General features: G+C 43.9%; 1 protein-coding gene across 48 annotated transcripts in view; it reads left to right on the plus strand.

The window, feature by feature from the left end:
* Positions 1-2,567, plus strand: part of LOC110496692 (uncharacterized) — a 92,542-nt gene extending 89,975 nt beyond the window's left edge. For 28 of the 48 annotated variants that reach the window (XM_090209315.1, XM_090209330.1, XM_090209334.1 and 25 more), the window contains 2 exons: positions 242-502; positions 2,039-2,567. In XM_090209315.1, the coding sequence (XP_090065441.1) occupies positions 242-502; positions 2,039-2,049 (272 nt within the window). In that variant the 3' untranslated portion in view covers positions 2,050-2,567. Of the gene's footprint in view, positions 1-241; positions 515-2,038 lie in introns of all 48 variants that reach the window. The other 20 variants (XM_036953511.2, XM_090209329.1, XM_090209332.1 and 17 more) reach the window with 1 other exon arrangement.
* Positions 2,568-12,479: the final 9,912 nt, after the last annotated feature.

Below are 12,479 nucleotides of genomic sequence, written 5' to 3' on the forward strand. Positions count from 1 at the left end.
TTACAGGTAATGTTACAGAATTGTTCTCTCTCTCCCTAGAATTGTTAGCTGGGCTGTGCATTAGATCCCAAGAGGATGGCACTTATTTACAAAGTGGTCTTGGACGCTAACAAATAAAGTCATGATTTAAAAGACAAGACAGTTACAAAACATTATACATTCAATTAGAGAGATAACACTCAGTCTAGGACCATTTTATTAGTCATTTTAAAGAGAGCAACTTTTGTTTTTTTTCATGCAGCGCCTAAGATGCAGCAGATTGAAGCAGATTCCAGTCCTGTGCTGAATGCTGTCCGGCCAGCCATGCACCAGAATGGCCTCTCAGCCAACGGGAAGGCAGCTGACTTTGAGCAGATCATCCAGCTGTCCAATCACAACAGGAGCAGCAACGGTGGGCCGGGAAAACCGGGGAGTGGCATCGTCAGCGACCCAATCCTGGCCTTTGAGGGAGGAGATCCCTTCCTGATGAAAACGGGTCCCATGAAGCCTCAGCATGCTGCAGGTAGCTATACAGGTCAGGATTAGGACCAGACATGCCATATCATTTTAACATTTCAAATGAAGCATTCTATCACTGTATCAGTACATAGCACTCTAGGATGTACGCAATCCATAACTCTATAACTACACTACCAGCATGTGTATAGAGAATCACAGTGTGGATCTTATGCTAAAAGGTATGCATCCTGTAGTTAGCTACAACCATTACCAGAGTTTACAGAGAGGGGACTCCAAACCTTTACCACTATCCCAAAGCCTGGGTCCTAGCCTCTGGGCATGCTGCCCAAGCTCCCCATGTGGGAGAGTTGACATCCAAGACTGGAAAGAGGATCCCAGTCCTGTTTTGCCGTGCTCCTTAGGTTGGCAAACGAGGCCCCCTTTATTATGCCAAGGCCCCCACAGCCGGTCTCGAAGACGGCCATACCCAAGCATTAAATGTAAGCAAAGCAAACAATATGACTGAGACCAATGGGACATACATAATATTAGGGGACAACCTAGTCAGTTGTACAACTGAATGCCTCCAAAATGTGTCTTCCTCATTTAAACCCAACCCCCCTGAATCAGAGAGGTGGGGGGGGGGGGGGCTGCCTTAATCGACATCCACGTCTTCAGTGCCCGGGGAACAGTGGGTTAACTGCCTCGTTCAGGGGCAGAACAACTAATTTTTACCTTGTCACCTCGGGTATTCGATTCAGCAACCGTACGGTTACTGGCACAACACTCTAACCACTAGGCTACCTGCCTCCCCCTATAACCACTAGGCTACCTGCCTCCCCCTATAACCACTAGGCTACCTGCCTCCCCCTATAACCACTAGGCTACCTGCCTCCCCCTATAACCACTAGGCTACCTGCCTCCCCCTATAACCACTAGGCTACCTGCCTCCCCCTATAACCACTAGGCTACCTGCCTCCCCCTATAACCACTAGGCTACCTGCCTCCCCCTCTAACCGCTAGGCTACCTGCCGCACCATAATATATCCCATGTTTATGTCCCCACAGCCCAAGGGTTCTAATGATAATGGCGCGTGCAGAATATCATCCCTAGAACTGAAACATTTGAATGATAAGGTCTGATAGATGGTATGCCTCACGTACTGTAGACTTCAAACTAGCTCATATTCCCAATTGAAGCAGAAAGCAATGCTGATTTGTTTTTTCTCTCCCTCTCTCTGTTCTTTCTCTCTTTTTCTCTCCCTCTCTGTTCTTTCTCTCTCTTTTTCTCTCCCTCTCTGTTCTCTCTCTCTTTTTCTCTCCCTCTCTGTTCTTTCTCTCTTTTTCTCTCCCTCTCTGTTCTTTCTCTCTCTTTTTCTCTCCCTCTCTGTTCTCTCTCTCTTTTTCTCTCCCTCTCTGTTCTTTCTCTCTTTTTCTCTCTCTCTCTGTTCTTCCTCTCTCTTTTTCTCTCCTTCTGTTCTTTCTCTCTCTTTTTCTCTCTCTCTGTTCTTTATCTCTCTTTTTCTCTCCCTCTGTTCTTTCTCTCTCTTTTTCTCTCTCTCTCTGTTCTTTCTCTCTCTTTTTCTCTCCCTCTCTCCAGAAGTTCTTTGAGACACCAGGCTTCCACGCGCTTTACGCCACTGGTTGAAGTAGTTGATTGTGTGCCACACACTGCAACAGCTTCTAAAGGAAGTGTGTCAAACAAAGAAACAAACTATGGACTAAACTTTTAAATCACTTAAAAACATCAAATTCCACAGAGGTCATGAGGGAGGAAGAAAACTCTGCGAAGAAAAAAACGTAAATGAAAAAAATATTGTCTGTCTTCTCGGCATGTTTTGGTGCAACATACGTTGGGTTTTGTTGAAAATGTCAAATGGAGATTGTATGGTGCACCTTTAAATGGCTGATATAATATGAGGAGTTTTAGAGCATTGTAAGACCTGGAAATATACAGTATTTGACTACGGTTATTATTATCATTGTTGTTATGCTATTGCTGTTGTTATCTTAAAGTTGAACAAAGTGTGTGTTTGTTAGTCTTGAATAATTGGGTTATTTAACTAGGGGAGGAAGCAGTGTGAGGATGCTGTCAGGGGAAGCTGTGGGATAAAGCTTAATGAACGGGAGAAGATGTCTCTATTTCTTTCTGTCTGTCTGTCTGTCTGCCTCTCATTTAACTAGGGGAGGAAGCTGTGGGAGGATGCTGTCAGGGGAAGCTGTGGGATAAAGCTTAATGAACGGGAGAAGATGTCTCTATTTCTGTCTGTCTGTCTGTCTGTCTGTCTGTCTGTCTGTCTGTCTGTCTGTCTGTCTGTCTGTCTGTCTGCCTCTCATTTAACTAGGGGAGGAAGCAGTGTGAGGATGCTGTCAGGGGAAGCTGTGGGATAAAGCTTAATGAACGGGAGAAGATGTCTCTATTTCGGTCTGTCTGTCTGTCTGTCTGCCTCTCATTTAACTAGGGGAGGAAGCAGTGTGAGGATGCTGTCGGGAAGCTGTGGGATAAAGCTTAATGAACGGGAGAAGATGTCTCTATTTCTTTCTGTATGTCTGTCTGTCTGCGTGTATGTCTGTCTCTGCCTGTCCCTGTCCGTCTGTCTGTCTGCCTCTCATTTAACTAAGATATTATATAGACTAGAGAGTAAGTTTGATCCGTGTGGACATCGACTCTAGTGCGTTAACATCTGACATGTCTGCCATAACTTCATGTTTTTCCTGAGACACTCTTAAAGTTTCTCTGGCTCGTTTCTTCTTCAATTGTATTGCTGTTGTGATACAGAATAAGTTTAGGTTGGTTTCTTCAGCAGTTCCCATGGCGATCACATGAATACAGGTAGAACTATCAGGACACAGTATCTGTCCTCTATTCCTGGCCGCTGCTATCAGGACACAGTATCTGTCCTCTATTCCTGGCCACTGCTATCAGAACACAGTATCTGTCCTCTATTCCTGGCCGCTGCTATCAGAACACAGTATCTGTCCTCTATTCCTGGCCGCTGCTATCAGAACACAGTATCTGTCCTCTATTCCTGGCCGCTGCTATCAGAACACAGTATCTGTCCTCTATTCCTGGCCACTGCTATCAGAACACAGTATCTGTCCTCTATTCCTGGCCACTGCTATCAGAACACAGTATCTGTCCTCTATTCCTGGCCGCTGCTATCAGAACACAGTAGCTGTCCTCTATTCCTGGCCGCTGCTATCAGAACACAGTATCTGTCCTCTATTAATGGCTGTGACTCATATAAGCTGCCTCCTGCCTGGTTTATACAGTGAAGGATGAACTTCTAGACACATATATTCATATTCCAGGCTTCTGACGGAGGGAGAAATATTAAGGTGGGGAAGGAGAGGAGGGAGGTTGCGAGATTTAATCAGATCAAGGGACAGATGGAGTGTGAGAGAGACAAACAGAGGCAGAAAGAGTGAAAGATGGAGAGCGAGAGATGTGTTGAAGGTCCAAATCAGCACTTTTTTCAATATCAAATCATTGTCACACTTTATTTGATAGTCTGGATGTTCCATCTGTAGATGCTCTCCTACTATCAACAAACTATATGTCGATAAGCAACTGCTTGTTAGGTTTAGAATTAGGGTTAGAGTTAAGGTTAGGGTTAGTAGATAGTTGATAGTTGAAAGGTTACTGATAGTCTTAGTCTGTAGAGCATCTACAGATGGACTACCCAAATGAAGTGGTACCATCATTATTTCTTGGGAACAATTCAGTTCCTTAACAGTGATTTTTTTTTAAAACATTTTTTATGTAAATGGCTTCTTAGCAAAGGGCAATTTCTCTAGCAAGAATTCTGCTATGACTGGGAGTGGTCTGAGTGGGGAGAGGAAAACAGAAAAATAGCTGTTATTGGCAGATAGGGTTGGAACGCTCTTTCTTATTGGTCTATTAACTAATTTACCGCATGGTGATGTCACCATGCATGGCCAAAACTCCATACCACCAAAAACATTTTTTTTTAAAACGTCTCTTACACTAAAAGGGCATTATCATCATTTTCACAATTTCATAGTATTATTCCAAACTCATAGTATGGAAATATATATAAAACACAGGAAAAATCACCTTTTTTTTGTCTGCACTGGGCCTTTAAGTGCAGCCATACAGCTGTTCTGTCTGATCACACTTCACTAGGAATCACTGGGGTACAATTGCCGGCCCGTTTCACCCAGAGTAGCAGCTGGTGATGTGAATAATTCAATCTGTTTCATCCCTCCATTCCAGACATATTTTTTTCTCTCAAGAGGAGACTGTGCACTGTTGTATTTTTGGGTTGTCGATGCAAATTGTGTGGTTTCTCCCTCACCAGTACGACACGTGGACAATGGTAACGGTGAGTTTATAGGTTAGTTGTTTGGTCATTAGTTTGATACAAGTATGCTTAGTCGTTTAAGAGTATAATGCCACAAGGTGGCAGGATTAGCTTTCTGATTTCTCCTGCTGGTCTTTTATAATGGTATCTTTATCACAAATGTGTTCAGCCTCATCTACAACAACACATGGATTCTATTTAGTACATTCAAATTCAAACAATAAAATTTGAAGATTTTTACTCGCTGGTATTAGTCCCTCGAAAGTAGGGACATCAAAACATGACTCATCACCTCTCATTGTCGAAGCACCACCGGCATTCCCCAAAACAAGTCCCATCCACTCTGATGGATGATCTACAGCTGATGCTGACTGAACAAAGGAGCCTCTGTCTATCTTTTTATTTATAGTCGAGAGTGTTAACAGTCAATGAAATATGGGGCTTCAGCCATGGCCTGTGCCAAGAGGGGTTGCAATCCCAATTGGTACCCTATTCCCTCTGTAGTGCGCTACTTTTGACCAGGACCCATCAGGCTCTGGTCAAAAGTAGTCATTCTGGTCAAACGTTGTGCACTAGATAGAGAATAGGGTGCCATTTGGGACGCAATGGGACTTAACTCATTGGGAATGGGACGTTACTGGACATGGGGAACGGGATCCATCGTGATGGATTCAGCCGCCAATGCCTGCATTTGAACCGTTCAATCTACGCTGAAGGTTTGCAAAGTGGCAACATTACAGATGGTTTACTGCAGTGTTGATTGGTTGCTGTTATTTACGCATGATCCTCCCTAACAGATTATACACAGTGCATCTTTCAAGGTTTTGGTTGCTATGGCTAAAAACCATTGATATTTGCATTTGTTGTGTTGTTAGACGTCTCAGGTTCCTACTGTGGTTACAATTTAAACGTATAAAAGGTCATCGAACTGTGATGGAATAATGATTTGATGCATCGGACTAAAAATGTCCACACTAAAAGGTCAGACAGCTGTTATCTGTGCAGGACAGGCTGTATTTGTTTAGCCGTTGCTCTGGGTTACGGCATCATCATGACTGAGCCTTGTAGTGAAAGCAGACACTAGGACAGGTGTGTGTGTGTGTGTGTGTGTGTGTGTACATGCCTGGGTTTCCACTGTCACTTTAACTTTTCTATCCAACCTGCAAGTAAGCATTTTGTTGGAAAGTGTATACCATGTGTATCCTGTAAATATGACTAATAAAACCCTCCGACGAACCATCAAAAAGGCAAAGTGTCAATACAGGACTAAGATTGAATGCACCGGCTCCGACACTCGTCGGATGTTTTAGTTAATAGTTTGCAGGGCTTGCAAACTATTATGGACTAACTAGTGGTTAGAGCGTTGGACCAGTAACCGAAAGGAATCCCTTAGCTGACAAGGTAAAAAAATCTGTAGTTCTGCCCCTGAGCAAAGCAGTTAACCCATTGTTCCCCGGGCACCGAAGACGTGGATGTCGATTGAGGCAGCCCCTCACACCTCTCTGATTCAGAGGGGGTTGGGTTAAATGCCGAAAACACATTTCAGTTGTACAACTGACTAGGTATCCCCCTTTCTCTTTCCCTACAAAGGGACGCACAGCCGTGAGCTGCCCAGTGACACGAGCCTACCAGACGAGCTAAATTACTTCTATGCTCGCTTCCAGGCAGCCACACTGAAGCATGCATGAGAGCATCCTCTGTTCCGGGCGGCTGTGTGATCACGCTCTCTGTAGTCGATGTGAGTAAGACCTTTAAAACAGGTCAACATACACAAGCCCGCAGGGTGGAACAGATTACCAGGACGTGTACTCTGAGCATGCGCTGACCAACTGGCAAGTGTCTGACATTTTCAACCTGTCCCTGACCGATTCTGTAATACCAAACATGTTTCAAGCAGACCACCCTAGTCCCTGTGCCCAAGAACACTAAGGTAACCTGCCTAAATGACTACCGACCCGTAGCACTCACGTCGGTAGCCATGAAGTGCTTTGAGAAGCTGGTCATAGCTCACATCAACACCATTATCCTAGAAACCCTAGACCCACTCCAATTTGCATACCGCCCCAACAGATGATGCAATCTCTATTGCACCCCACACTGCCCTTTCCCACCTGGACAAAAGGAAAACCTACGTGGGAATGCTATTCATTGACTACAGCTCAGCGTTCAACACCATAGGGACTAAACATCTCCCTCTGCAACTGGTTGCATCACCGCCTGGTTTGGCAACTGCTCGGCCTCCGACCGCAAGGCACTACAGAGGGTAGTGGGTATGGCCACGTAGGTGTTCCTTTTGTCCAGGTGGTAAATGGCAGTGTGGAGTGCAATAGCGATTGCATCATCTGTGGATCTGTTGGGGCGGTATGCAAATTGGAGTGAATCTAGGGTTTCTGGGATAATGGTGTTGATGTATGCCTAGCAGGATTTCTTATATGCTTCCGGGTTAGATTCCCGCTCCTTGAAAGTGGCAGCTCCAGCCTTTAGCTCAGTGCGGATGTTGCCTGTAATTCATGGCTTGTGGTATGTACGTATGGTCACAGTGGGGATGATGTCATCGATGCACTTATTGATGAAGCAAATTATTTATGTGGTGTACTCCTCAATGCCATCGGAGAAATCCCGGAGCATATTCCAGTCTGTGCAAAACAGTCCTGTAGCGTAGCATCTGCTTCATTTGACCACATTTTTATTGATCTAGTCACTGGTGCTTCCTTCTTTAAAAAAATCTTATTAGCAGGAATCAAGAGAAAATAATTATGGTCAGATTTGCCAAATGGAGGGTGAGGGAGAGCTTTGTACGTGTCTCTGTGTGGGGAATAAAGGTGCACATTTAACATGCTGATAGAAATTTGGTAAAACTAATTTAAGTTTCCCTGCATTAAAGTCCCCGGCTACTAAGAGCGCCACCTCTGGGTGAGTGTTTTCTTGTTTGCTTATGGCGGAACACAGCTGATTCAATGCTGTGTTAGTGCCAGCCTCTGACTGTGGTGGTATGTAAAACAGCTACAAAAAATACAGATGAAAACTCTCTAGGTAGATAGTGTGGTCTACAGCTTATCATGAGATACTCTACCTCAGGCGAGCAATAGCTCGAGACTTCCTTAGATATCGTGCACCAGCTGTTATTTACCAAAATACAGTCCTACCAATTCTCAGAAGGCAGCCCGCCGTCTGGCCCCCTTTTCTCTGCCTCCTCTTCACGCAAATCACGGGGATCTGGGCCTGTTCCCGAGAAAGCAGTATATTGTTCGCGTCGGCCTCGTCAGACTCATTAAAGGAAAAAAAAAGGATTCTGCCTGTCCGTGGTGAGTAACAGCAGTCCTGATGTCCAGAAGTTATGTCTGGTCATAAGAGACGGTAGCGGCAACATTATGTACAAAATAAGTAAAAAATAAGTTACAAACAAAAAAAAAACAATCGGATGGGGACATGTAAAACATCTGCTTTCTTCTCCGACACCATCTTTACTGCATAACTAAAGATGATTATACAGTAAATATAACTAACAGCATGTGCTGCATACAGCTTGTTTTCAGTTAGGTTTTTATCAAGCACATGGCAGACTAGAACCAGGAAGTGGTTTGTATTCCATCCCCATAGGGGACTTCCTGGTCTTAGTTTTACTTTCTCTTCTTCTGCTGACTCGAGGTGAGTCTTCTTTTCTGTTTTCAGGATTTCTTACTATTACGTGCTTTGCTAACCTGTGATTTTTAAACTGATCTTATGTGATATTTAGTATGCTTGTCTTAAACCAATTATTTAAATGTTTAAAAAAAAAAAATAGTTTGACAGAAGAACAGCCATAACAAAGTTTTAATGGACATCCAATGGGGCATTCTGTAATGCCCTTTGTACTTGTGTGTCGACCATATGAAAGAAAGATACGACATTGATGTAAACCTTACCTCACCAACATTATCTAAAGAGGTGTAGGTTATTATATTTTATTAATACCTGTGTAAAATGCTGAAATAGTCAACATCTTTCCTTGTTAAGCAATGGAATGTATGCAATTTCCTTATGGATTTGTTTATATTTTTTTTCTCAATTGAATGTACGTTTCATGGTAGGTTGATACAGAGTATTCCACTATGTAGTGAATGGATGCATTCCTTTTAAGCTGTTGAGCATTTAAACAACATATGTCTAAATAAACTATCATTTAACAAGTCAAGTCAGCTAAGATCAAATTCTTAATTACAATGACGGCCTAGGGACAGTGCGTTAACTGCCTTGTTCAGGGGCGGAACCACATATTTTTACCTTGTCAGCTCAGGGATTCGATCTAGCAACATTTACGGTTACTGGCCCAACGCTCTAACCACCAGGCTACCTGCCGCCTGAAATGACCCTATGTGGAAATAAAATGTGTTTTTATCAAGTGACCAATACAGAGCGGAGGTAATATTACCACCAACAAACTAAGGTGTTTTCTTTTTGCTACGTTGTTTTCACTTAGACATAATGCACAGTTCTCCCCAGGTTATTAGGGACAGGGGGGGGGGGGTCAATGAGGCCTGAGTAAGGAGGAGGTGCAGGGGTTTGGGGTCAATGAGGCCTGAGTAAGGAGGAGGTGCAGGGGGTTGGGGCCAATGAGGCCTGAGTAAGGAGGAGGTGCAGGGGTTTGGGGTCAATGAGGCCTGAGTAAGGAGGAGGTGCAGGGGGTTGGGGTCAATGAGGCCTGAGTAAGGAGGAGGTGCAGGGGGTTGGGGTCAATGAGGCCTGAGTAAGGAGGAGGTGCAGGGGGTTGGGGTCAATGAGGCCTGAGTAAAGAGGAGGTGCAGGGGATTGGGGTCAATGAGGCCTGAGTAAGGAGGAGGTGCAGGGGGTTGGGGTCAATGAGGCCTGAGTAAGGAGGAGGTGCAGGGGGTTGGGGTCAATAAGGCCTGAGTAAGCAGCAGAATTACCCTCAAACTTGTCTTTCTGCACAACTAGAGCCACATAGGTTGCGTCACAAATGTCACCCTATTTTCCTACATAGTGCCCTATGGGCCCTGGTCCAAAGTAGTGAACTATATAAGGAATAGGGTTCTATTGTGGACAGCTCTCAGCCAGGAGGAGCAGGAAATGGGTCACAGCACAACATGGTTCACGTCAGCACTGCAGCAGCAGCCGTTCTGTTCCCACAGGATATCTACAGTACCTCCGGTCTCCTACGGAAGTGAAGGGCAATGATCAAGGCTTGAAAATAGAAACAGGGACTGACTAAACATGTGGTTCTTTTTCAGTGTTGTTTAAGGTTATGGTGGCCAGCCAGCCACTCACTGCTCTTAAAATGACATTCCTTCAATGGGAATGCAGTAAACTGGGAATCACACTGATGAAACCACAAAAGTGTTTCATTTGATAAAAAGTATAACTAAACCCTTGAATTGATTTTATTTTATTATTTGTATTATTATTTGTTGTTTCCTGATCTCTCCTTCATTGTACCTATCTTTCCTTCATTGTGCCATGGGCTTAGTGTTGTCATGTGTTGATTTTTGCCTTTTTGTGGGATGAGTTCAGGACTGCAAGTATACTAATCCGGAGAGCCTATGACTAAATGACTCAAGTTCTGGCATAACAACTTTACCCATTTATTTTTATGCTTGCAATTATGTGGTGTGTAACAATTTCCTAAACATAAAGGGAGAAGGAGGATCCCTGAAGGATTTTGCATTTGAAGCAAGGCACGAAGATTGTTTCACATAGGCCCCAAACCTCAGTTGACTGGCTGTTGGACTACAGTCGTAAAAACTCTCAGAGTATCAAGACCTTAGACAACTGAAACTTTAGTAGCTGGTAATTGAGTTGTAGAAGGGATTTTACAGCAGACATAGCCACATATCCTCAGGTTTTAAACAATCCTTGCCAGTACTTTTACAGGATCAAAACCTTAGTGGCAACAATGTTCATTGTCAGCCTCCTTTTACCTGTTTAGTTCCATAGCTATTGGAATGTAAGCCCAAAGTGAGACCATAAACAGCCTATAATAGTGATTGACAGGTCTAGGAGGCATGTGGGCAAACACAATGTGAATGAATTGTGCAGCGCTACTTTTAACCTTGGCACCACCAGCTCTAGAGACACCTGCTGTCCAGAAGCGACCGAAGGGAAGGGAGAGTGGCAAAACAAGGATTTGTATCACTGTCTAAGGTCAAAAGGGGGATGGATTTACTACCGCAGACAAGGGAATGATATGATGATATGGAGACAATGAGGTCTTGGAGCTGGCAGTGGCTAGTTATGGTGAGATGTTATACAGTAGAGTATATGGAAGTAGAGAGTGCATCATATAGGGAATATGGTGCCATTTGGAACACATAAAGAGTCTACTGTCCCTCCTCTGGGCAGTCCCTCTCCTTGAGATGGCATCAGAGCACAGCTGGGTTTGTCTCCTCTCTACAGTCATAATGATGATATCCTGTAGGTCTGTGGTGGACAGACAGGCGGTTATTTTGATGATACCCTGTAGGTCTGTGGTGGACAGACACACGGTTATGTTGATGATATCCTGTAGAGCTTGGGTGGACAGACAGACGGTTATTTTGATGATACCCTGTAGAGCTTGGGTGGACAGACACACGGTTATTTTGATGATATCCTGTAGAGCTTGGGTGGACAGACACACGGTTATTTTGATGATATCCTGTAGAGCTTGGGTGGACAGACAGACGGTTATTTTGATGATATCCTGTAGAGCTTGGGTGGACAGACAGACGGTTATTTTGATGATATCCTGTAGAGCTTGGGTGGACAGACAGACGGTTATTTTGATGATATCCTGTAGAGCTTGGGTGGACAGACACACGGTTCTTTAGATCAAGGTTTCCGAAACTCGGTCCTGGGGCCTCCACTTGGTGCACGTTGTGCTTTTTACCCTAGAACTACACAGCTGATTCAAATAACCAACTCATTATCAATCTTAGATTATTTGAATCAGCTGTGTAGTGGATTTGCCCCAGCCAAGTAAAACATAATTGTGCCTTAATTTTCCTTCATCTGAATGGAAAATATCTGTTTTCTCATGTAACACATCTCAGTTTGTACTGAATTGGCTGACTCCTCCTTGGCTATGGATGCAGATTGGCACGGTATAATATCCCATTGAATACAAAGATGAAAAAATGCTTCAGGGGGGGAAACCATGTCCAACGAGCCAACAGTGAAACGACTCCAGATTCCCACAATGCATTCTCTCTGTAAATGGATAATGACTATACAAATCTTTTGCATTGGCTAATATAATCCTCTACAGGAGTTTAAATATATACACATACCATTTAAACCCACACATGGGATATTCTAGACTGCTAATTAGGCTATAAGAGCCAAAAATGTCAAAGGAGCAAATATTTTTTTTCTGACTCAAGACGTTTTGCAATCACTGGATGCTCTGCCTCATAGGAGAAGACATCGAATGATTTTACTCTCCAGTCCCAGCCTAACCTTGTCCCCAGGCTCAATTTCTACCGCATATAAAGAGAGAACCAGCTGGTGGAGGAGATTAATCCCAGCCTTACATCACAACAACAATATAATGTAAAGACTGTAGTTAAAATATTTTTGTAAATTCTACAGGCATGCACGGTGTCTCTTGTCTAACACCAAATGGTGTCAGGGAGCAGAATCACCCAACAGGTTGCCCGGAGGCTTCGTCTTCTCTTCCACCCCACACACAAATTGGGTTGAGGGGTATTATGTCAGCTGCTCTGACTAAAATAGTGTGTCGCT

Source organism: Oncorhynchus mykiss, chromosome 18 (genome assembly GCF_057628025.1).
Source record: "Oncorhynchus mykiss isolate SJ-2025 chromosome 18, ASM5762802v1, whole genome shotgun sequence".
NCBI lineage: Eukaryota > Metazoa > Chordata > Actinopteri > Salmoniformes > Salmonidae > Oncorhynchus > Oncorhynchus mykiss.